At 36.4% G+C, this 26066-nt stretch overlaps 1 protein-coding gene across 1 annotated transcript in view; it reads right to left on the bottom strand.

Annotated features, from left to right (window-relative positions):
- Positions 1 to 17665, bottom strand: part of LOC131028764 (plant intracellular Ras-group-related LRR protein 7) — a 112057-nt gene extending 94392 nt beyond the window's left edge. The window contains exons 1-2 of the mRNA XM_057959102.2: positions 17215 to 17665; positions 7180 to 7249 (exon numbers count right to left, since the gene is read on the bottom strand). Coding sequence (XP_057815085.1) covers positions 7180 to 7249; positions 17215 to 17394 — 250 coding nt within the window. The 5' untranslated portion in view covers positions 17395 to 17665. The remainder of the gene's footprint in view (positions 1 to 7179; positions 7250 to 17214) is intronic.
- Positions 17666 to 26066: the final 8401 nt, after the last annotated feature.

Below are 26066 nucleotides of genomic sequence, written 5' to 3'. Positions count from 1 at the left end.
ATGCCTACCATACTGATAATGATTCATGGCATGTCCACGAATATTATGTCCATAATATTCACCATGAAGATCTCTATCATAATTATGGTTTATTTAATGATACCAACCAACTGATATCTACCATAATGTCTCAGAGATTTGAAACAAGTGTTTATTATTGAAAAGTCGTCACCCTTCAATAATGTTCACGGGGGGGCCATGAAGTCAAGGAGTCACACACATGACAAATGAAAGAGTTTACACATTAAATATCTTAAATATGTTAGTATATCAGAATAAATGAGACTCTGTCTCAAAATTAAATAACATTTTCAACCATACCAAGTTTATCTCTAAAGTGTTCAATCTTGATCCTGAAGAGAGGCTTGGTAAGAATGTTTGCAATCTGATCACCTATACTAATATAATTCAGTCGGATCACATTCCTTTCCACCATATCTCGAACATAGTGATAAGGAATCTCAATGTGTTTAGACTTGTCATGAAATACTGGATTCATTGAAAGCTTGATGCAACTCTGATTGTCACAATAGATGACAGTAGGATTTAAGGGTTGACCAAACAGTCCTACAAGCAATTTCCAAAGCCATACTGCTTCTCTTGCTCCCATGGAGGCTGCAATGTATTCAGCTTCTGTAGAACTCTGAGCAACTGAAGACTGTTTTCTACATATCCATGAGATCATTCCTGATCCTAAACTGAAGCAACATCCTAATGTGCTTTTCCTGTCAACTACACTTCCAGCCCAATCAGAATCAGTGAATCCATGTAAGTCAAGGTCTACATGTTTATATTTCAAACCAAAACCAATAGTTCCTCGAAGATATCTCAGAATATGCTTTGCAGCAACAAGATGTATTTCCCTAGGGTCACACATGAACTGATTTAGTGTATTAACAGCATAACATATATCAGGTCTTGTGTTTACCAAATACATCAGAGATCCAATAATCTGTCTGTAGAGGGTAGGATCTGCAAACTCTAATTCTGCAGCTGCTTCCTTTAGCTTGTGCAGATTTGTCTCCATAGGTGTGGTCATGGATCTACAATCCATCATTCCAAATCTCTCGAGTATATCAATGGTGTATTTTCCTTGATTAAGGATTATACCATCTGCCTACTGCCAAACTTCCAATCCGAGGAAGTAGTGAAGAATTCCTAAATCCTTCATATCAAACTCAAAGGCTAATTCTTTCTTACACAGAGAAATACGATTATCCTCTCCTATAATTAGTAGATCATCAAAATATAGAATAAGAATTAATAATTCACCATTGATTACTTTGTAGTAGAGATTTGGATCTGCTTCATTCTTGGAAAACCCTAATTCCAAGAGATAGTGATCAATTCTTTCATACCATGCTCTGGGGGCCTATTTAAGTCCATATAGGGCTTTCTTTAATCTACAAACATGTGATTCAGCCTTATGAATCACAAAACCTTCAGGTTGCTCCAAATAAACTTCTTCTTCAATCTTACCATTCAGAAAAGCAGTCTTAACATCCATTTGATGGACTTTCCATCCTTTAGATGCTACAATAGCCAAAACTGCTCGGGCAGAAGTGTATCTGGCAACAGGAGCAAATGTCTCTTCATAGTCAATACCTTCTTTCTGTGAGAAACCTCTGGCAACAAACCTTGCTTTGTGCTTCTCAATGCTGCCATCTGCTGCATGTTTGATTTTGAAGAGCCATTTTGAAGATACCACAGATTTGCCTTTAGGCCTAGGCACAATATCCCAGACATCATTTTTCAGAATTGACTGATACTCTTTTGACATAGCATCTTTCCAAACTTGATGTTTGAGAGCATCTCCAACACAGGAAGGTTTCGCATCAATGGTCTCACTCATCAAGGCAGCATAACTGGAAAATAGGTTAGGTCTCTTACTTTCTCTGAAGGTCCCCTTTGGAGCAGCATAATTTTCAGCTTCTTGAAGCATCTTTTTAGCCCAAAGTGGTCTCTTCCTAGTTTCGGAATAATGTTCTTCCAAAGGTAAGTCTTGAACTTCATGCTCAGCGTTTTTAGGGGTCTCCCTCTGAATCTCAAGGGTGGGATCCTCATCCATGCTTGTAGGAGGATCTTAGTGTTCTAATTCATTAGAGCTTTTGGACCTCCTGAATGCTATGTCTTCTTCAAAGATAACATCTCTGCTTAGTTCAGTTTGCCTTTGTCCAAATATGTATACTCTGTAAGCCTTAGAGGTTTCACTGTACCCAACAAATACCCCTTTCTTTCCAGAAGGTTCTAATTTTGATCTCTTTTCTTTGGGAACATGAATATAGACTGGACACCCAAAGATCCGAAGATGACTTATGTCAGGTTTGTTACCAGTAAAGGCTTCTTCGGGGGTTTTATTATCAAGAAGAGAATGGACATCTATTTTGAATGTACACAGCTGTCCTAGATGCTTCAGCCCAAAATGAGGTTTCTATATTTTGGTCAAACAACATAGCCCTAGCAGCTTCTACTATAGTCCTATTCTTTCTTTCAGCTACCCCATTTTGTTGTGGGTTATAAGGTACAGTTAACTCCCTCTCAATCCCAGCATTTATACAATAATCTTTAAACATATCAGAAGTGTATTCCCCCCCATTGTCTGTTCTCAAGGTTATGATTTTCTTAGTTGTCATGTTTTCTGCAAGAGCTTTGAATTCCTTAAATTTAGAAAGGATTTCTTCAGACTCTTTGTACCTCAGAAAATATATCCAGGTCTTCCTAGAATTATCATCTACAAATATTACATAATATAAAAATCCTCCTAAGCAGGGTACAGACATGGATCCACATAAATCAGAATGAACTAATTCTAATACATTTTGGATTTACTGTTGCTAGAATTGAAAGACCCTTTAGTATTCTTTCCCAAGGCACACCCCTTGCATGCTCCTTCAGAATTGTGACTTAGCTTGGGTAAGCCAATCACCATCTTCTCTATCTTAGGTAGGGCATGGAAATGAAGGTGCCCTACTCTTCTGTGCCAAAGTTCATTCGTATCTAGAGTCTCATGAATCAAGGCTTGAGGTGGAGTGGGCAAAGTCTGTAGAGGCTCCCTTGTCTTACTCCAATGGTGTGCGCTTTCTTGATGGTGGAGTTCTTTGGCCAAGCAAGTACCTTTCCTTCCATAAAGGTTAATTTATAACCCTTATCTTCAAGTGCAGAAACTGAGACAAGGTTTCTCTTTATACCAGGTACAAATAGAACTCCAGTCAGCTGTAGGGATATGCCTGACTTTAGGTTGATATTGCAGGTTCCTATTCCCATAATTGGATAATTTGAGTCATCACCAATTGTCACTTCTTCATTTGAATTTTCCACAAGTGTATCTAGGTGCTCACAAAATCCATTGATGTGTCGAGATGCTTCGTTGTCAATCACCCATGTGTTGGAACTGGAGGTGACTTGACTAGAGAGGGTTGAGTAGAAGACTAGTCTCTCGGAATCACTCCCTTTCTTAACTTCTACCATTGAAGCCTGTTGCTTGATCCTGTCTGGACACTTCATTGCATAGTGCCCATATTGGTCACATCTGAAACATTGTACTTCAGAAATGTCTCTCTTCTTCTTTGAAGACCCCTTTCCATTTGAGTCGTTGTCCCTCTTTCTCTAAAAGTTCTTCTTCTTTCCTTTCTTGTGGGAATTAGAGTTTAGAACTTGAATGTCCTCGTTACCATTGCTTTGTTTTATTCCTCTTGTGACAAGCCGAGATTCCTCTTGAATGCAATCGGTTTTCAATCTATCAAACTTAGGAAATTTAGAACGAGCACTGATTCCTTGAATGAACGATTCCCACAAGGTAGGTAGTCCATTTAGGGCTATCATAGCAAGTTCTTTGTTGTCTACTAGATGTCCAATAGTGGATAGTTGATCCCTAAGCTCAGTGATCCTCAAAAAATAGGATGTAACCGTCTCTCCTTTATTCATCTTTATATGGTGTAGTTGATTCTTCAAGGTGAGAGCCCTGCTAGTGTTGTTGATTTCATAAATGTCAGCTTGGGCTTTGAACATCTGAAAAGTTGTCTCATATTTAGAAATAACTGGCACAATGTGGTCTCTCACTGAATCCATAATTATCTTAAGAGCCTTCTCACTGTCCTTGCTCCACTGAATTTTCTCCATATCATCAGAGGGTTCAGGAATTTCACTTTTGACATGGGAGTCAATTTTATTTTCTTTCAAAATAAGCATGATCCTGAATTTCCAAGATACAAAATTTGATGCTCCATCTAGTCGATCTTCAAACCTAACTCTGGTTGCCATTAGGATTATAGGAATGTGATCTACTAAGAGTCGGGTGAAGGTCTATATGATCATTACAGAATTTAATTTGATCTTCCTTAACTTAGCTTGGATACCATGTTAAGTTTATCTAAATTTTGTGATCAAGAGGCTAGAACAGATGAAGATATAGTCTGGAATTTACTTCGAACTGCAATAGTGTGAATGGAACAGAAGGACAACACTTATCAATTTCGGTATTGTCCTCCTCCCATTGTATGCATGTTATATATGTGAATGAGAGGGTTTGTAGAGAAGAGATATGTCTTCCCACGTGGGAAGACACATCTCTTCCCTACGTACCACTCCTAATATTACCGCTCGTTAACAAACAATTTGCTTGCTTGACTGATCGTGATTTATTATAAATTGTTTATCCCCAACCCGTTAACATGAAGGGGTGTAACCAGTGGCATAAGATAACATTCCCAGCCCGATAACATGAAGGGGTGTAACCGGTGGCATAAGATAACATTTATTGTTTATCGTATAAACTAATATGTTAACATGTAAGCATCGAAATTATGAAATTGTACGACCGATGTTCCCAGAATTAACAGAGGCACCTACCCTTGTTATCTATTGGTTATATTAAAGTGTTGTAAGTATTTCATTGGCCAAAATTGAGTTTGTTGTAACAAACCCTAATTAGGGTTTTCATTGTAAGATCTCGGCCATTGATCTCGAATTGATCTGAGCCATTGAATTGTATTGAGAGCATTATAAAACGCTCAAGCTCTTCATTTGTAAAGGTTAATAACTTAATAGTTAGTAGCAGAGGAAATAGTGAATAGAATAGAATAATAGATAACTTAGAAGAATAGTAATTAGAATAGAAGTTAGATTAGGAGGTGGCAAAGATTGTTGCCAAACCTTGTTGTAGAGAACAATTGATTTCATTGAAGTTATGGGGAATTTGATTTGTTGCTTCAACAACCCGCATGGTCTTTACTTCTCAATTTACTTTCATGTTGATTAGTTTGAACAGAAGGATTTGTTGAATGTATTGGTATGGAATTCATTTAGTCCATACCACTAGCCTCTTGCTGATTGTAAGTGTGCCTTGTGTGGTCAGCTGGAATGATATGAGCTTAATTTCGAATTGTTACACATCCATTGTTTATACATTAACTTGAATGGTGATCAATGTTTGATGGTATTGATTCGAATATCTTTAAAATGTCCTTAGAAGATTGCACTGAGCTTGTGTCAAATTGTTCAAGTTGATGGTGAGACTTCGCTCAGTAGGCTTCCATCTAATCATTCATTCATCTTCTTACATTCTAGGCCTTAGAATAGACCTTCTCCACCCTTCACCTTTTGCCATTTTTTTCAAAATCTAGCTAGTTAGGACAATGAAGAATCACCATATTGCAACATCAAATGATCAAGTTCCAGCAATCCAAGCATTCGACAATTCGAAGTAAGTCCCCTTGTGATTCCAGCATAATCACATCAACCAATAGAACTTATCCACACGTAGTGACCCTACATTCATGAACCTTGGAGTCTTCTCAAGTGATCCTTAAGCTAATATTCAGCATTTGAGAGATTTTGTTCAAGAGAGGATAAGATACTTTTGGGTATTTTATTTTGTGTTCGCATGTGCATTAAAGACATATCAACAGGTAGTATAGTTGAAGGATTTTTTTATGCATTTCATTTTGTAAGATTGGACGGTTTACAGCCAATCACTATAGTATTTCATTCAACCCATTTTGGCATCAAACAAGTTGGCATTATCATCCATTTTGGTCTGAGTCAAACTTAAACATTCTGCTAGTGGCTTGCATTGCGTTCATGTAGTCTGCCAAAGAGGTGTTGATAGGCTGGCTCTACCACCTGCTTGTCATTTTATGTGGGCTGCTGAAAGGATGTTGATTAGGCTGGTTTCGTTGCCTATGTATTATGGTTGGCTTGTTGTCATATCATTTGCAATTGCTTTCATTTAGAATAGTTGTTGGAAGAACACTCACAAATTAATATGTGATTAGACCGTGTTGAAGACATTGCAGATTAAACTTGATATTTCAAAAAGAAAAGTAAGGTGGGTTAAGTAAGGTGGGTTGTTGCAACTCCTCACGAATTAATATGATTGCAAGTGAGTTGATATAATTTTAGTGAGCTTTGCCAAAACATGATGGGAAAAAATTGAAACACATAGTACTTCATAGTTTTTAATAATCTTTTTCTTAACTTCTTACAAATATAAATTTGTCCTTCCAAACGCTGCAACAGCTAATGTTCTTGTGAGATTACCTCTGCAATTTACTGAGATAATATAGCATTGCTATGAGGGATCCAAAGCACGTTTATTGTATGATCTAGGAAATAAATATGTTACATTAGCAGCTATGCATTTAAGATAGACTACAATGTGTCACCACAACCTCAATGGAATCTTCACTCACCACTAACAATTAACATCAGAGTCCATGCTACAGCCAGTTTAATTAATTCTTTCCCTGAATATAAAAGAAAATTTCACCCTACTTTGTCAAATGGGATGAGATCAAGTGGCAAATCGTCAGGGCTTTCATAATGGAGACCTATTTGCATGCTTATATGTACAAATATTGAATGTTGTTACATTGGGTAAATTACCACATCTGATTCTGGGTGCAGAGTACAGCATAACCCAATGAATGAGGCCTGGGTGAAATAACAGAAAAGGTACCCCTCAGTCATGGCATCTAAGTTGAAAGTCACATCACAAGGGGATATTTTGCTTCTCAACAAAAAAAAAACTCCATGGATTTGTTAAACCCAAGTTTTAAATTTAGGACAGCCTGAGCAGTCAAGATGAATATATTCATAGTCAGTGTTTGTCCTTTAGCATTTTTTTTTATGTATTCATTTAAATAGTAACTTAAACCAGTTTAAAGACCATAAGATAATTACCGAGTTTGTTGTGGGTCATATCCAGAGTGCGCACAGCTCTTTCAAGTTCCAAAACCTCAGAGGGAAAGTGCTGTGCCATAACCAAAAAAAAATTATATATTACCATAGAAATAAATAAAAGTATGTAAAAACATCAATAGTCATATTATAATATGATCTTTTTCTTACATACATATGTAACAGCATTCTATTTGTTAGGATTGATATAATTTTAATTATGCTAGCCCTATATCTACCAATCTAGAATAATATTTATACCAACACCACTCAAACCAAATAGGAAAGATAGTGACATATTGAAACTTGCAGCACTAAGGAATGCAGAAAAAACTAAAATAGAGAAACATGACATACTAAAAGGGAAAATACTAAAATACTTAATGATAATGTAGAAGGGAAACATGACATTATTTGAAAAATAAAAAACAATGGAATAGAAATAAAAACAGTTAATTAAATGTATAGTTTCACTAACTTTGCTGCCACAGTTAGATAGGCTGCATTTCCTGTTCAGGGTTGGATTAGTCTGTCCCATGCAGGGAATCCAGAACTTTTTTTAATGACAAATCAATAGCATCTTTACTTGGTAAAGTTCCTTGAGGCATTCATCAAACTTTAGGTAAACCCCATTTAAAATCATGAAATATGGCATAAATTGCTTACTCTACAGATCATATAATAAAAGACAGAAATGACCCTTTTATAGTTGACATAACTAATAAATCATCAGGTACTATTTCTATTATACTGATAAGATTTCTAGCTTGAAATGACAGTATCGAAGTGTGAATTACTATACCAGCTGAAGGTTCCAGCTCCATTTATTATTTACCATCTGCAAATGTTGATACAGTTTTCTTATTTGTCTTCTTTGTCAACTAAAAGCTGGGACAACCACACAACAATCTTAGAAAATGAGGTTTCTCACAAACTCAAAACATGGAGAATATAGAGAAGAGGAATATGACAGGTGACAGTATTATCCCAAGTTCTGTTTAAATCCATATTTCGAACAACTCTTTATGTGGGGTGGAAGGGCAGGTTAATATGTGGCACGATCTAGAAAGAGACCAGGATAATACCAACTTACCAAAATCTTCTAACCCTGCGACTACTAATAAGAATATCTGCTTTGAATTGGACATTCCATGATGTGGTTGATCAGTAATTTTCATCTATGATCAAAAGTGTTAATATTAATCTTTCCTTGTTTATTAGAGTCCTAGTTAGTAGGCCCTCGAGCTATAGGATACTTTATTTTGTTTTAATGGAAAAAATTTACTCAAGCTTTTGTCCATCTGTGTATAAATTTCTCCTACATTTAATAAGCTTTTGTCCTTAGTAAGGTGATTGGGATTATTATCTTGAATTTATTAATTTAGATTATTCTACACCTCTTTTTGTCTTTTAGCAAATAAGATTCCTTGGAGTGTAACTCATTTCTTAGGTGTCTCTATATTTGTTGCAAGGAATATTAGAATGTAACTCTCTTTTACGCGTATGTATGTACACATCTTGTCATAAGGAATAAGAAGCATAGACACACAATAATGCCAGGTGGCAAATAAAGAGGCTGGGAGTTACATTCCCAATCTTAAAAACTCTAATGATTTATGCAGTGAAACGAGTGTAAGCATTATAATAAATTATTTCAAGCTGCCATCTTCATTAATGCACATGGAGTTTTCGTCCATCAAATGATTTTCCCCCTTCAAAAATATTGTCTCACTTTTGTTGTGGTATGAGTTTATTTCAATCTGTTGAATTGTTTTTTCTTTGCTAATAGTTTAATATTTAGTAGTTGATCTTGGCATTTTTGTTTGTAACAAAACATGAATCCAACAGTAGGATTGCAAAACAGGAACAGAACTCTAACAGTTGCATATCAGCAGAATTCTTTCTGGGCAATTTTAGAACTTTATTACAAGGTAATATGCTAAAGTATCATCTGTTTTTGAATCATGTCAAACTCCTTCATATCTTGAGAATATAGACATCTATAACTCTATATTTGAAACACATTAAGTGATAGTACAGTAACATTTAGGAAATAGTTTAGGGAAAGCAACCTTTTTAATGACTAACTGATAGATTTTAGATGTTCCATTCTTACAGACAAACATTGGTAAACCCTTAACACACCCAATGCGAGTTCCTCGAAATTGCAAAGAGCTTTAAAATTATTGAAGAAGACATATGCAACCAGGTCCAACACTGTTATGAGGCATTCCCTCTGTTAGGCGGCAATTAGGCTAATACTTATATTTTGTTAAGTTAAGTTTTGTGTAATAAGACAGCCGTTGGTTCCAGTAGGGGTGAGTCGGCAGTTGTGACTGTTGGCATCTCCACCAACCGCTGGGTGTCTTTTATAAGTACAATGTAAGGGAACCATGGCAATGTTGTTGTTGATGTACTAGCTTTTGGAATGCAATAAAAGAGAACATCTTTCTGCCATATTGTTGTGACCATTACTTTTAATTAATGTTCTAAGTACAATTTTAGTTGTTGGTTATATGTTTTGTGTACATTAACTGTTTATTCCGTGAACTTGAACAATTCACAGTAGGGAGTAAACATTTTGGCGCCGTTGCCAATTCGAATTCCGGAGATCAATACAGTGGCAGGCGGTAGGCACTAATGGACCAACCATTCGATCAGCAGTTGATCGTTATTGACAGTGATACACACGAAGAAGTGTCTGAGGCGGAAGCCCGGGAGAATCAATTGACAGAGGACTTGGTAGACCTGTGGGAGGTTTCTGTCACGCAGTACGTGTAGAGGGAAGCTCAGGAGAGAGTCGTTCCTAAAGGCACAGTACGTGGCGAACTCACGGTCAACACACCTGTCTTTGATCTGCTCGGAAGCCTTCCGAGGTTGTTGGCACAGAACTTAATTGAACTTCAAGACCGACGGAAAGAAACCAACTGGGAATGTCGTCGGCAGCAAATCCTCCAGCGGTACGAAGAACGGAGCCGTATGGAAGAGGAAGAGAGAAAGCCCATCTTATTGCCTAGTTGGACGCAGCCTGAGGTGGTGGACTTAAATGAACTTATGAGAGAAGTTATTGATTTCTCCAGGGAATGGGTGGACAAGTATGTGAACAAATTGATAGAAATGGGTGTCATCCTTACCTATGAAAAAACAAATGATGAAAGAACACCTACAAATATAAGGATATGTGCAGATGAGGAGAGTCATGCTCCCAAGAGAAGGAAGGGTATGCTTGGAGAATCTAAAATGAAGGGGAAGGAGACAGTTAACCAACAATCAAAGAAGAAGAAGCATAAGCCTAGCGCTCCTTTATCCACCACTAGTTCCTCCTCAGTAAAAGAAATAGGAATGCCAAAGAAAAGCAAAGAATTTAAACAATGCTCCAATACGGAGATCTTGCCAGAAAATATTCAAAAATTATAGGCTACAACGCAGTAAACACCACCAAATGAGGATGAAGAGCAACCAGGATCTCCCACAGTCCATTTGAATGTTAGTTTAGGCAATAATGTTTATGATTTGACTAGGGATAAGGAGGAAGATGATGATGTCATCTCAACATTGAGAGGACTAAATCGAGAGATGTGTCTTGATGATGGGATGGGTATTTCCACCATTCCCGATTGGTTATTAAAGAGCATGGAGAAAAGCAAGATGGTAGGAACACAGTCTATTGAGAATATTGATGATGTCTTGGAGGGACAAACAAAGAGAAAGAGCAAAAGAGGGCTAAAATATTCTCTAATGTGGTTAGCGATGAAACAGGTGTGCGAATTGCACAAGTGGCTATCCCAATGGGTGATGTGACCAAAGATGTGGCTACTCCCATGGATTATCAGATTATTTTGATTGCCCTTGGACAAACAACAAAGACACAGGAGTTGCAAGAACTCGAAGATACAGTACAAGCAATCAAGGCACGATTGGATAGGGAGATTAAGAAGAAGAAGAATATGTATAAGGATGAGAACATGAGACTTAAGGAATATATTGTAGGTATGAGTTCCCATAAGAACGAAGATCCCACTTTTGTCTCGCCTATTGCAGTTGATCGTGGATTTCACTTTGATCATGAGGCAGCGAGGAATACACATACAGAATTTGGAAAGTGGATTGAAGACATTACAAAACAGGTGGATGATTTCTTAACTCAGTTTGTCCAGGCATTTGACAAATCGTCAATGCTCACATTCAAGATACAATATTTGGAAGGAGTTTGGGATGAGTTCCAGGCCCAGCCGATACAGGAGAAGACCATTCCTCGCCTCAAGGTGTTGAAGCGAATTCCAATGCCTACATTGATCCATGAGGAAGTTGTGCAAGAGGGAGATATTTAGGACTTTCAGGGATGGTATTGTTCATTGGCCATGCGGAAGTCTACCTATGAGCATGCAAGGAAAGATTGTGCAGAGATGGAGGGATTAATCCAAGGAATTCAATCCAAAATCCTTTCATCCATTGGAAGAGTTGTTAGGGGTAGATGTCAATGTTTCCAACGGTCTACACTCAGAATAACCGAGAGAAAAGATGAAGTTCATGTACTTCAGCCGATTGGATTCTTTGAAGAAGAATCAAATTGATGATTTGGTTTCCCTATTGATCCACATCCACAGTTTACAGAGGCTTAAGCCAAATTGGGAGAATGTTTTTGATACTTGTTCGGATGCATTTGATGTGATGGATGCACATCAGGAGGCTTTGCCAGCATCACCATGGAGGAGCTAGATTCGATTTTGGCCAGATTCTTAGAATATGCTATTAGAGAGAGGAATGCAGGCCAAAATCTTCTAGAAGATTCCCTATTTGATGACTAGGCGTCATTCCATTGGATTAAATGTTGGTGATTCCTTTTTTGATGTAAACCCTAATTAGGGCAAATTTAGGGTTGTGTTGGCATGATCTTGGCCCTTGATTCTAAATGAATCTTGGTCATTCATTTCATTTGAGACTATATAAACCTTGTTGCCTCTCATTTGTAAGAGAGAGATTTTTGAGAATTGTCACCTATATGCTGCAGATTTGAATACAATCATTGCAGTTTGGTGATTTTGTTTAAGTGTTGTATACATTTTTGGTCCTCATTGCCTCCAAGTTAGATTAGAATTTGTTTCAAGCATTTTAGATTGAATGCAAGAGTTATTGAATACATTTGTGTGAAATCCATTTAATCCATACCACTAGTTTCTTACTGATTGTAAGCTTGCCTTGTGTGGTCAACTGGAATTTGAAATTGAACTTAACTTCAATTATTGCACGTCCATTGGAATGAATTGACTTGATGGCATTGATGTTGATGGTGATAATTTGAACATCTATAAGATTTACTTTAGATGATTGCACTAAGCTTGTCTTCATTGATGGTGAGACCTTGCCTAGTAGGATTCCATTGAATTGTTCATTGCCTCTTGCATTCTAGGTTTTAGTTTAGAATTCCTAAACCCTTATTCCTTTTGTCTTTTTTAAAAAAATCCTTGTTAGATGAGATCAAGAGCTTTATTGCAAAATCCTAAGTCATTGGCATAACCTATTCCTATTCCAAATCCATGAAAAGATCTCCAAATTCAAACAATTACATAAGTCCCCAAGTGAAAACAGCAATTCACATCAAGCCATTGAATTATCCACATGTCAAGAACTGACCGTAGAAACCTTGGAATCATCTTAGTTGATCAGATATTTAGCATCTGAGGTGATTTTGTTCAAGAGAGGGTAAAATACTTTGGTATTTTATTCTGTGTTCGTATGTGCATAAAACACACATCAACACTTCCAAATATGTTTAAAGCTTTATGATTGAATTGATAGTTATGCCATGGATTCACTAATGTTCAATTATTATCAGCTTATTGGAATTGTTGTTGTAAATGATCTCTATTTTGTTTGCATGACTGCAAACAGGTGAAGGCACACTCTAAACTCACTTTCTTGCTTGGAAATTGAGAATTAGGTCATTCCCAATTAGGGGACATTACAATCTTTGACATAGGGCCTTCCAATTTTGGGGAGGCAAAATTTTGGGGAGGCAAATTCACAGTAGGTGTAGAGAGATGCCATGGCAAGTGGTTGTACATGGTGAAGCATGTAGCAAGCAAGAGCATAGAGAAGTACAATGCTAGATTTGTTACATGAGAGTTCACCCAAAAAGAGGGAACTGACTATGATGAGACCTTTCCTCAGTTGCAAGATACCCTTCAATTAGGGTAAGTATATCTCTTGCATCTTATTTTTGTTGGTCTTTCTATTAGATGGATGTAAAAACAACTTTTTTGAATGACAACATAGAGTAAGCAGTGTACATCAAATTATCAATCAGCCCAGAAGGTGTGAAAAACATGGGTGAGAGACCCACACATGTAGGTTGAAAAACGCCCTATGCTTGGTAATCATGGATTGAGGAGTTCTTGTTAAATTTGGGCTTCATCAAAACTGTTGCAAATCCTAACCTTTACTATTAGTTTGACAAATCTGATCTAGTTTTAATATTATATGTGGATTGCTTAATCTTTACAAGTAGTAGTGAGAAGCTCAAAGTACGGTAGAAAGGGGGGTTGCCCTTTGAGCTTGATATGAAGGACATCAGCCCCGTGCACTACCTTATGGGTCTTGAGATGTGGCAAGGTATAGGTTTGGTCTTCCCCAGCCATGAGAAGTACATAGTAGAGATTCTAACTAGATTTCAAATGATGGATTGCAAGCCTCTAGCTACTCCCATGGTTCTAAATCTGAAGTTGGTAGTGTAGACACCCATTTCTATCCATTTAATTAAATAGATATTTGATATTTATTTGATTATTTAACCATCATTCAACTATTAATTAAATTAACATTTAATTAATTCACCCTAGCTATGTTCTTCTATTAATTAAATAAATTATTCAATTTATTTAATTTAATTCACTTAACCATACTCTGACAATTGATTAAATAAATAAAGCATATTTGTTTAATTAACCCCTCTCTCACATTTAAATAAATTAACATTTATTTAAAATCTCATCTCTCACATTTAAATAAATTAATATTTATTTAAATCCCTAAAATCCCATATCTCAAAATTAAATAAATAAATATTTATTTAAATTCCCAAAATCCCTCACCTACTTGCATCTTCTAGAAAATGCAAGTTGCAAGTTAACCATCCTTCTAATCATGTCTAAACCCCTATTATTAGCCTAATCACATTTTAATGATTTGCACATTCCTAAACCAATGGTTAACTTAAAACCCATCAACTCAAACCTTTAAATGGCTTCCTTTAAAGTCCTCAAGCCTTTAATGGCTTCCTTTAAAGTCTTTAAGCCTTTAATGGTTTCCTTGTTAAGTCTTCTTAAACCTTTAATGGTTTCCTTCTAAAGTCTTCTTAAGCCTTTAATGACTTCCTTTAAAGTCTTCAAGCCTTTAATGGCTTCCTTTAAAGTCTTTAAGCCTTTAAGGGTTTCTTTTTAAAGTCTTCTAAGCCTTTAATGGCTTCCTTTAAAGTCTTTAAGCCTTTAATGGTTTCCTTCTACAGTCCTCTTAAGCCTTTAATGGCTTCCTTCAAGTCTTCAAGCATTTAATGCTTTGTCTCCTTCTCCTCTCAAGTCTTCCCTTGCTGACACTTGTCAATATGTGATTGGCTTGAAGGAGAGCACATGGATTGAGGATCAAAACTTCCTCGAGCAATCCTAACCCTTCCTCAAACAATTCAATCTCAACCCTTCATTTGCCCATTTTTCCTATAAATAGAGCTCATTCCTTCATTGTTGAAGGGTCAAAAGAATTATCCATGCATTTTTACTTTTCTTAGAATTTGAATGTTTTGTAGGAAGTCTTTGTATTATGTTTTAGCTCTTCCACTAGTTGGAATTGCTATTTAACATTAATACTCCATTCACATCTTCAAGCATTCAACACTTCATCCTCCAATTACATCCATTTGTGCTAGTGCTCAAGTTGAGGGCATACTTCACATAGCAGTAGGACAAGGAAGAGCCATGGCATAGGGTGCATCATGGGGAAGTAATTTCGTTTTATTTATTTCCTAACTAGCTTCTTGTGTTAATCTTCTTTGAGAATTCTTTGAATGGATTTGTCTTCATGGTATGCTTATGGTTGAAAGCTCTCTCTAAACATGAATTCCTATTGATTTTACTAGTCTCCATTTTCAAAGCGTTTTAGGTAGTTCCTCTGGTGTACAAGTATCTGATTGGTTCCCTCAAGTATTTGGTGAACACCCAACCTTATCTTTTGAGCTAGTTTATGGTTGAGCCAAGGAAGATTCACTAGATTGTTGCAATGCATGTCTTCCACCACTTAAAGAGCCCAATTTATTTATGAATTGAGGCATATTGGAGATGGAGGGTTGATGTTATTATGGTTTTGTGGATTCAGACTGGGTAGGTGATGCTAGTACTAGGAAAAATAATTCAAAGTTTTGTTTTAGCTTGGGGTCAGGCGTGACATCCTGGTTCAGCAGGAAGCAAGCAGCAATGGCGTTGAGTTCAGAAGAATTAAAGCACATGGTAGCCTCTTCTACTAGTTGTCAGGCTATCTGGCTTAGCACATTGGTAGCAGAAGTAACATATCAAATGTTGGAGAGAACAGCTGTATACCATGATAATTAAAGTTGCATCAAGCTCTCTAAGAATCTAGTGTTTCATGAGTGCTGTAAGCAGATAGAAGTACCATTTTTTAGGGACAGGCTCAGAGGGGAGCAATTGTTTAATCCCTTGGATTCACAGGATGCAGATATTTTGACAGAGCCCCTAGCAAAGAGGAAGCTTGAGATGCTGAGAGAAAAACTGGATGGGTACAGAACACTTTCCTTGCAACAAGGGAGTGTTAGATATTTCACATTGAGTTGGACTAGTAATCTTACAGTGATGGCACAGCAGTGCCAGCAGCAGATCCAAACCTGTGAGCAGGAAAGGGCATAGCAGAAGTCTACTTTGAAACTAGTGCCCAGTTATGTAGGAGAACGTGAATGCATTCCTCTGGCATGAACGTGCCAGCTTCATCCTCTTCCAGAATTATAATAATTTTCAGATTCAGAAGCCTAAGTATAGACTTTTCTTTTGCCTTTTTTCCTAGCCTTCTTCATTTATAAAAGAAAGGCAGGGGTATGCGATATATGTGTTCAAGTTTTGAACTAGTGCAGTGCATTTCTTTTCAGAATTGATGAGGCGTCATTGCAGATTTGAGAGTTAAATACTTTCAGATAAAGGTATTCGCTATTCACTTTTTCAGGAGCATGTGCTTGTAGATTAGCATATTCAATGATTATTTCTTTGAATGAAGTTTTGGTGTTTTAAGCTACCTCTTTAAACTTTAAGGAACCCTGTTTAAGTTAACAATTGTTAAGGTGAGGCGGACGCACTTACTGGGTATGTAAAGATGAGACTATGGGATTCTACCATTTGCAGGACTGGGCGGTTCCTCCTCTGATTAAGTCTAGTTCCTAGGTCACTGGTGCACCTGACCTCCAGCAACCAGTCCATGTCTACTGCATGGGTTACGGATCAGAGACCAGAGCCTTACAATTTAAAAATTAATAATCAATTCAAGGAACTGATTCCCATTTTTCATGGTTGAGACGGATACTCATTCTTCTATTACTAGAGAATCCGTCTAATTACAACAAAAACCAAAAGTCTCCTTAAGGTCCAATACACAACAGGCCGGTCTCGAGGACTATTCAAGTAAATTGGCAATAAGGAGTCAATCTATAATGAGGATCCCAACTGATTCTCGGTATATTAGGATAGACGATAACCAGGTTCTGTTTAATCTGACAGGATACCAGAATATAGGTAGAGCTGGCATATAATTAAACAAAAAAATGCAAACAAACAAACCAATTGAAGCACTAAATTAATAAAACTACAACATGCAGACACGGAAGTCAATGGAGCCGGAGGCACTAGGTTGTGCTAATATGAAGCCACTAAATTTTGCAAACTATAGTCTATCATCAAAACACAAAACGGTATCTCGGTGAATGAGACTGAATCATGGTAAGCATAAGTATTGAATTCGGATTGGGATTGCAACTAAGATTATGACTACCTTCAAATTAGAATCTCTGAGACCCACAATACCAGTGGAGCGCCATCTTGCAGCACTCCTAGAATTTGCAGCGCTCCTCTTGCTCATGCAACAACCCATTGTTAAATTGACCCAGATAATTCCTTCAAGTACTTCCCCAGAGACACCCACATCCAAATCTAATGCAAATTTCCACAACATCAATCAGAGAAGACGATATGTGTGCGGCAAATTCATTGTGGACGCCGGTTTTTAAGACATGAAGAGGCCTCAGAAGGGCAGCGGGTCCTTCTTGGATTTACTACGAAGCAGAAATCTAGAACCCAAAATAGAAAAATGTCTCTACTATAAAAAGTGTTGACATCTTCAAACAAGATAGACTAGTCAACGTTTCCTACCTAGGATAGATTGTGATGAATTCTTTGTATTCCCCCTGAAACGGTAAAAACATATTGTCGGGCGCATGCACGGCTCTGTTTAGTAGTTGTGGAGGAGCCCGTGTGTACTTGTAATACCTGTTACCGTTGTGATCGTAGACTCGCATTAAATTTGACAGTCGACCCTTGAATTAAATTTTGAATTTTTTTATATTATATATTGATTAGAGAAATATATGTGAAGTACATTTAGAGTTATTTTTTAAGAAGTTTATATAATTATAATTATAATTATAATTTTTATTAATTTTATATTATAATTTGATTTCAAAATGGAATGTTTTTGAATATGCAATTAGGTTCAAATTAAAAAAAATTGAGTACATATCTATTGTTAAAATAGAATGTTTCAGCAATTCAATTTTTATCTTTATCTTAAAATAGTTTTTCTTTCATTGAAAACTTATACAGATGTCTACCTTAGCTGAAAATTCTCATCATACCGAACACCATATTTATCTTGAGAATGCACTGTTGGCAATTTGGAGGAATTGATTATGTGTTGCATTGATGTTTGTCATTGATGTCAACACTAACTTCTTTGGTTGTTTATTGATTCTGGTAGAGTGGTTGGACTTTGATGATGATCAAGAGATTTGTCTCTGGTATATTCCAATTGGTGGAATTGGTTTGGTTCGGTCATTCATGTGGTTCACATGCTTGTCACATTCAGTTGATTCAGGATTTGGTGATTCGGAAGCTATCATATGTTCTAGTAAGCCTTTTGGTTACCGGTAAGGGTTTTACCAGCAATGCTTTGTTGAAAATATTTTGATGAATTCGATAAGTGGTGTTGGTGCGACTTCTAGAAGGTTTTCAAGATGCTGATGGTTATCGTGTTTGTGTTCCAGTTGATTGGTGGTATTTCATTTGGCTTATGGCGACCTATTTTAGGTCCGGTGTTATTCTGCTAGGTTATGGACCGGTTTATGTAACATGTTGGCGAATTCTCTCAATGCGTTACCGGTTGGATTTATTGTTTGGTTAATGTTGTTTCGATCTTAGACCGACTTGGTTTATCATTGGTTTGTGGGTTTATGTAATGGATTTATTGTATTATCTTTTAGGTGGCTGAGCTAATTGTTTAGGTCTCGGGTTGGTATAAATATGATGTAAGATCTCTTTGTAGATAATGGCATGTGGTCGTGGTTATGGGATTATCTATGTGCGAATAAAGTTGTAATCGTATGCAGAGGATTTGGTCGATCATAGGTGATCAAATTGGGTTTGTGTAAGAGGTTCTAGACCTTCGATATTGAGATTAACTGGAACTGTACTCGGGCATAGGAGATGTTATTCTTGTAGTTCATTCTTATTTCCAGATTGTAGTCTAGATTTATTTTGTAGTTAGTGAGGCTCCTTTGTGATGAGCAGTGAGCTCTAGGCTATTGGTCTTCTTGCATGTGCAGGCCCCTTATTGTAATCACATACTTACTGCAGAAGTATAATCAGACTGTGGGTAGGCTTCCCATCGTGGTTTTTCCCTTTACTGGGTTTTCCACGTACAAATCTTGATGTTATGTGTTGTGGATGCATCGTAATTGGTTTATGATTTATGTTTGTGCTTAATTGATATATCTGTTATTCCGGTATTTAGTTTATGCATTCCAATAAAAGGTTTTGTGTACTTAAAGTTTCATAATCTGTTAACAATTGATTCACCCCCCCCTCCCTCCCATCTCAGTTTTCATCAGTTATCCTAACACGCACAAGTTGTTGTGAAGGGTAGAGAACCTTTTTAAAATGCAAACTCTAAGAAACCATCGCTATCAAAAGCCATTCTACCAATCTCAATCAAGATAATGGGTGGCACTTAAACCCTTCTTGGCAACCCCTTCTTTGTTGAACATACACCGGGTGCTGAGGGGGAGGTGAATCAGCATAGACTAAAATCTTAGACTTCAATCTTACATCAACAAGCTTATTCCAAGCATTCACATTAAAGAGTATTAAGTGATAACATCATAAAACATTCACACATGAACACCAATATTTTATATGTAGAAAGCCCAAACTGAGAAAAACCACGGTGAGCGCAACTCACATAATCAATCCACAATATAGAAATGTTTTACAAAAAGGAAGCTCATTTCTCATGGGGCAAGATACAAAAATGACTTGCAAACTTGATGCTAACTACAACAAGGCAAGATACATAATTACAACTTATAAAAAAAGAATTGCATGAACACAGGCATCGCAGTATGCTGATTATATTCTCTATTATAGCATGAATTTTGACCTTACTCAAATATCCAGACCAACAGATCTCAAATCACTGCTTCTGACATCTACGCACTACAAACCATTCTGATACAATAACTCTGATCACATCAACATCCTTAATCAAGTCGCACACACTCACAACTGAATTCCACACTTACATGTCACTTCCTTTTCTTTTCAACAAATCATCACATTTATACCAAACCAAAACAAAACATCCTCACCAAGTTAGCCAAAAGAGATATTGTAACTTGTAAGCACATTTCTGACCCAAGATATACAACCGAACCAAAATATGAAACACATAGAACATAATCTAGACCAAACCAAATCAAACGTGCAACACCAGACCAAAAGAATACTTCACACATAATCATCGAACCAAAAAATATATGTTACATCTAACTCCGATAACATATCCCAATGCCATTAATAATATATATATATATATATATATATATATATATATATCCCAATCCTATGTACCAATCACATAATTTCACAATTGCAAAAGTTCAGACTAAAACAAGCAACACCTAGACCACAAAGATCAAGCTTTCAATTGTCCTCTCCATAAAAAACAAGTTGATATCAATTAGATCAACTGTTAATGCAACATGTCCATGTCCAAACCAAGGAACCAATCAAATTAATATATGATCCAAAAACATAACTACAAGTACTTCAACATTGTAGCTTAACTTTGTTGATGCTCGAACTAGAACCCATCCGAACCACACTATTTGACATTAATGACAACAAAGAATATATCCTCCTTTCAAACCTGTTGATATTTTTTTTAGGCGCATGCAAACACAGAATAAAATACCCAAAAGTATCTTATCCTCTCTTGATCAAAGTCTCTCAAATGTTGAAGATTCGCATAAGGATCACTTGAGATAACTCCAAGGTTCTTCAATATCTAGTCACTATGTGTGGATAAGATTTGTTGGTCGTTGTGATTGTTGTTTCTTCAAGGGGCCTTATGTACTCATTAGGATATGAATGCTTAATTTTCAAGGAATGGTTTTTTCGGATGATATGCAATGAGGCTCACTTACTACTACTAGATGTTTATCAAAAAAATGCAAAAGATGAGGGTTGAGAAATACTAAGCTACACCTAGGAATGCAAGGATGAAGGACGATTAGTAGTGAAACTCTACCAGTCTTAGTATTGCCATTCAAGAACAACTCCACCAAAGCTAGTGCAATCTTCTAAGGAGATTAAATGAATTTTCCAATTATTACCAAACATAGACACCATCAATTGAATGCATATCAATGATTGAATAATAATGGAACTTAAGAACATATATGAATTCCAGTTGATCACACAAGGCAAATTTGCAATCAACAAACTGCTAGTGGTGTGGATTAGGAGTTTCACAATAAATCATACACAACATTCTGTCATTCAATTTTAACACTTCAACAAAATTCTCAAGCTTAGATTGAGAAGATGAATAACCATGCATATGCTCCAAAGATTAAATAGAAAACACCACACTTCAATGTCTTTATTAATCCAACAACAATTGTTCAACACTCTCTCTCTCTCTCTCTCTCTCTCTCTCTCTCTCTCTCTCTCTCTCTCTCTCTCTCTCTCTCTCTCTCTCTCTCTCTCTTACAAAATGAAAAATATCAACTTATATAAAGCTTAAAAATGAAATAGAGGGATAAGACTATCACGAAATGAATGGCTAATATTAAAACCCTAATTAGGGTTAGTTGTAGCCAACTAACTAATTCCATAATCAACCAATAAAAATCAAGCATGTTTCTATCACTAATTTTGAGGAAATTCCTACAATGGGGAAATGAGCACCACATGTAGCTCATAACAAACATTCTTCTAGAATCTTATTTCCTTGGTCCTTATGATTGATGGTGAATGCAATGAATCTAATCACTATTCCGTTGAGCTCTTCCATAGAAAGGCTAGGCAAATTATCAAGTTTGAACTCGATCACTTCCAATGTATCAACACAAGTAGCAAAGACCCTTTTACATTCCATTTCTTGTTTCTGAAATATTCCCATGAAGGCCATGAATGAACATATTCTAGTCAAAATAACATCTGAGAAACATGTGGCTAGAAAGAAGATAGACTTTATTTGATTATGTAATTCATCAACGCTAAAACCATCTTCATCAAGCATATCTTGAAGGAACATTTCTCTGGTTGAGATGATAAATTGTTCTTGAATTCCTTTAAGTGTTTCTTAAAAATCTCCAACTTCATCTACTAGTGTTACTGATTTCTTCTTCATTCTTTCTCTCAACTATTCAAGTGCTTGATCATCCACCTCTTCTAAACCAAATTGCTACTGATTACTCTCAGGGGCCATGAATGTATCTTCATAATGTTATTGATTCTGATTATCAACATCCATACCCTATGTCTCTCACATTGTATTGGTTTGTTGATCATAAACAGGTTCTCCATCATGGGGTGGTGAACTAACTTCTGGATCCTCTCGCTGATTGGTATCACTAGATTCATTGACACTTATTCTATCTTGTGTGTTTTGAATGACTCCTTCATCTTCTTGTGAGATGTTATTTCCTTTCAAATTTGCATTCATGTCTACAAAGATATTCACTTCTCCCCCATAAGGAGCACTAGTGGTAGATGGAGTTTTTGCTAACCTTTGCTTATTTTGTTGAGATGAATTAGCATTCACCCCTTTCCTCTTACTTTCATGGGCCTGTGAAATTTCAAGAATGTCATGTTGACTACTCTCCCCTTCTGTGTTCACTTCATTTCATGTGCTTTCATCTTCCTCTTCTGAATTTTCATATTGGTTAGATGATGAATCCTCATTATCCATCTGATCATATGTTGGAGTGATGCCCTTTGCTCTCAATTTATCAACTTGATACAATATCCACTTCCTAGTATTGTCTAACACTATTTGATTTATGACTTCTAGTTGGGTGACCTCGAGAGCATACCAATCTATTGAAGAAAGAGGCTTGTCCTTCTCTTTTCTATAGTGTGGTAATATCGCATCTTCATCTCCTTCAATCTGATCTAGTACCCACAATACTTTTGTGTGTCTAATCAATTTAAGAGATAATCTTGAGAATGCTCTTTCTCTTATTTCAAAGTCATCAGCTGCATTAGCCCAATGGTCTTCAATATGCATGAAGTGGTGAAACTTCTCTTTATTCATTTTTCTGATGTTATGATGGGGATCAAAGTTGCTTCTTGAGGTATGAACCCTAAGATTGTAGTGTTGTAGCTCTTCTTTTGATCCTTGCGTTGCTAAAAGGGTGGGCAATGTTTCAAATGATTTTCCCACCATGACTAGGAAAGTGGTTTTAGCTTTCTTCCTTCTCTTCTGGATTGTATCATATTCTAATAGTTTCTTGGATACTTCTAACAACACCATCATGTCAGTAGGATATCTTGGTAGACGATAGGCATATGAAGAGTATCCTTGTATCCTATTTTGGAAATTGAGTATACCAACACCCATACTTATTTATTAGTTTCATTGACTCCTTAGATAATCTAATATGAGTGTCCCCTTATAATGTTCTCACAATATATATGGTGAATGCATCGTTCACCCTCCTGAAATAAGCAATACTATTGTTCAAGTGCAATTGTGGATAGGCATCGTATGAGAGAATTTGTCCTTTTGTTGTTCCAACAGGTGCTCTACTATTCAAACCTTTGTACTTTCCAAATCTTGCCAAAATGTAGATTAAGTATGAACTCATATAAAATGTTTTAGTTTGTTCTACATTTTCAATTGCTCATGTAAATTATCACTCACTATCTTGGCCCAATTGATTATGTTAACACCTTTAGTCACTTCCTCTATGTAGTATCACATCTAAGGTTTGTAGGATGCATTGTGGGGACCCCATTATTGGAAAGAGACACTACATTGATAATCTGATGTTGTCATTGATGGCAAGTGATGTCAGATATCCCATCTGCAATTCATGATTTATTCATACCGGAAGTGTGATTGAATTTTGGTGAGGTTCGATGAGATAGAACAGTGTATCTGATAGTATGCAGTATTTTGATTGGTGGTTCATTTTGATTGATTTTTTTGTGTTTCGCATCTCGGAGAAGCATTTGGATGTGTTATTCACCTTATTCCAGGTTTGTGGCCTCTGGTGATGATTCTTGAGTGAGTTAGAAGGTCTGGTATACAGGTTTTTTGTTAGAAAAGTGTTCATTAGCAGTCTCGTGTGGATAATTGTTGTGTGGATCGTGCAGAGTAATTTTGGTGATTTTTTTTGTGTTTGAGGATGGTAAACCAACTTATGGGTGGCGTGTGGACAATTCCTTTTGGTCCACATGATTGTTTTGGTTTGGATTGAGTTGACTTGGTATACACGTTTCATTTGTGTGTTATGCATTTTTGGGCTGACATGTAGAAGATCTAATTTGACGTTGCGGATATATAATATTGATCGATATTGTCATTTTTTATATTGGTGGTTGTGTGGAAAGTATTTGTGAGTGATTATGCATAGTTTCATGAGCGCAAGTAAAGGATTTATGCTTTGGAATATAGCAAAACATCAGAACATAGTAGTATAGAAGAGAAAAGTAAGATTATGTGTTTTGTGCTTAATCGGAACTATACTTAGGCATTTTTTGATGTTATTCAATAGTTCAAACCTTCTTGTATCTTTTGTAATCATTTTGTAAGGCAATGAGCCTTCTAGGTTGTAGCCCTTTTGTAATTTGAGCAGTGATCTCTAGGCAGTATGTCTGAATGCATGTGCATTCCTCCAATTTTAATATTTCACTTACTCCTAACAAGGTATTATCTCATTGAGGGTAGGTTCCTACTATGGTTTTTCCCTTAACCAGGTTTTCCACATATGGTTATGGTGTTGTGGATGTTTTATTTAAGTTTTTGCATCTTTATTTTGTTGATTTGCATTAGATAATTGAAGAATCAGATTAATAATGTTAAAGATTGCAGAGCACTGATTCACCCCCCCACCCCCTCACTGTTCCTTGATTCAAACAATTGGTATCAAAGCCTAGTTCCTCAGAATAATTTTAACAGCTTGAGGAAGATCCAGTAAGGTATTTTAATTAGACTTCAGTGATCTTAGACAACAACTACTTGTTGCACTTGATGATCTTGATCATTCCAAAGCCAAAGTTTGGGAATTAAAAACAAATCTCAAGGATGCTGAAAATTCCATTCAGTCATTGAAGGAGCAATTCAATAGGTCCAAGGAAAAGAGAAAGGAGATTGTTGAGCAACTTAAGTAGAAACAAATTCAAAGCATGGATGATGAATCCCTAAAGGAAAAGACAAAAGAATGTGAGAAGTTTGCTAGAGATAATGCAGTTCAGAAGAATGAGATGGAAGCCATTGTGATGAAATTGAAAAGGGAGATTGAGGAGAGAAAGAAGAATGAGGAGAAGTTTGCTCAATTATTGAAAGACAAATGTGATGAATGTTGCAGACTTGATTGTGAGAATGGCCAATTGAAACTTGACCTGCAAGACTCTAGACAACACGAGGAAGATCTTTAAAGGCAAATCATTCTTCTTCGATATGATCTTGATGTTGCAAATGAGTACAAGGAGAAGTTCATAATTAGTTCAACCAAGCTTGATGAGAAACTTGCAAGCCATAAGAATGCTAATGATACAAGAGGTCTTGGATTTGAGAAAGGTGAAAGTTTCGGATCTGGTCAAGGCAATACCAAATCAACACATCAAAAGAACAATTCTAGAAGGCCTTCGTTAAGGAAACCTAATGCTCATAAGTTTAATGGTAACTATTTTGTTTGCAATAAATTTGGTCATATGGCTAGTCAATGCAAAAATAGGATGAATAATAATGGTCCATCTTTCTCCGGTCAATGCTTTAAATGCAACAAATATGGTCATAAGTCAAATGAATGCAGAAGTGTGATGAACAATTTTTAAAATAGAAGGAATGTTAGATGTTATGCATGTGGTAGGTTTGGACATGTTGCTAATAAATGCAGATCAAGAGAAAATCAGGTGAACTTCAGGTCTTTGCAAATAAATGTTGTTTGCTATGCTTGCAACAAATCTGGTCACATAGCAAAATACTGCAAAAGCAGAAATGTGAACATGAGAGGTTTAGTAGACAAGCACAAGAATGCGAAGACAGATAAGAAAGGCAAAGAAAAAGTTGAAGAGATTGGAGATCAAGAAGATATGGATTAAGAAGAGCGATTATGATGT

Source organism: Cryptomeria japonica, chromosome 5 (assembly GCF_030272615.1).
Source record: "Cryptomeria japonica chromosome 5, Sugi_1.0, whole genome shotgun sequence".
NCBI lineage: Eukaryota > Viridiplantae > Streptophyta > Pinopsida > Cupressales > Cupressaceae > Cryptomeria > Cryptomeria japonica.
Note: the sequence above shows the minus strand (reverse complement) of the source record. Positions and strands in the feature narration are given on the sequence as shown.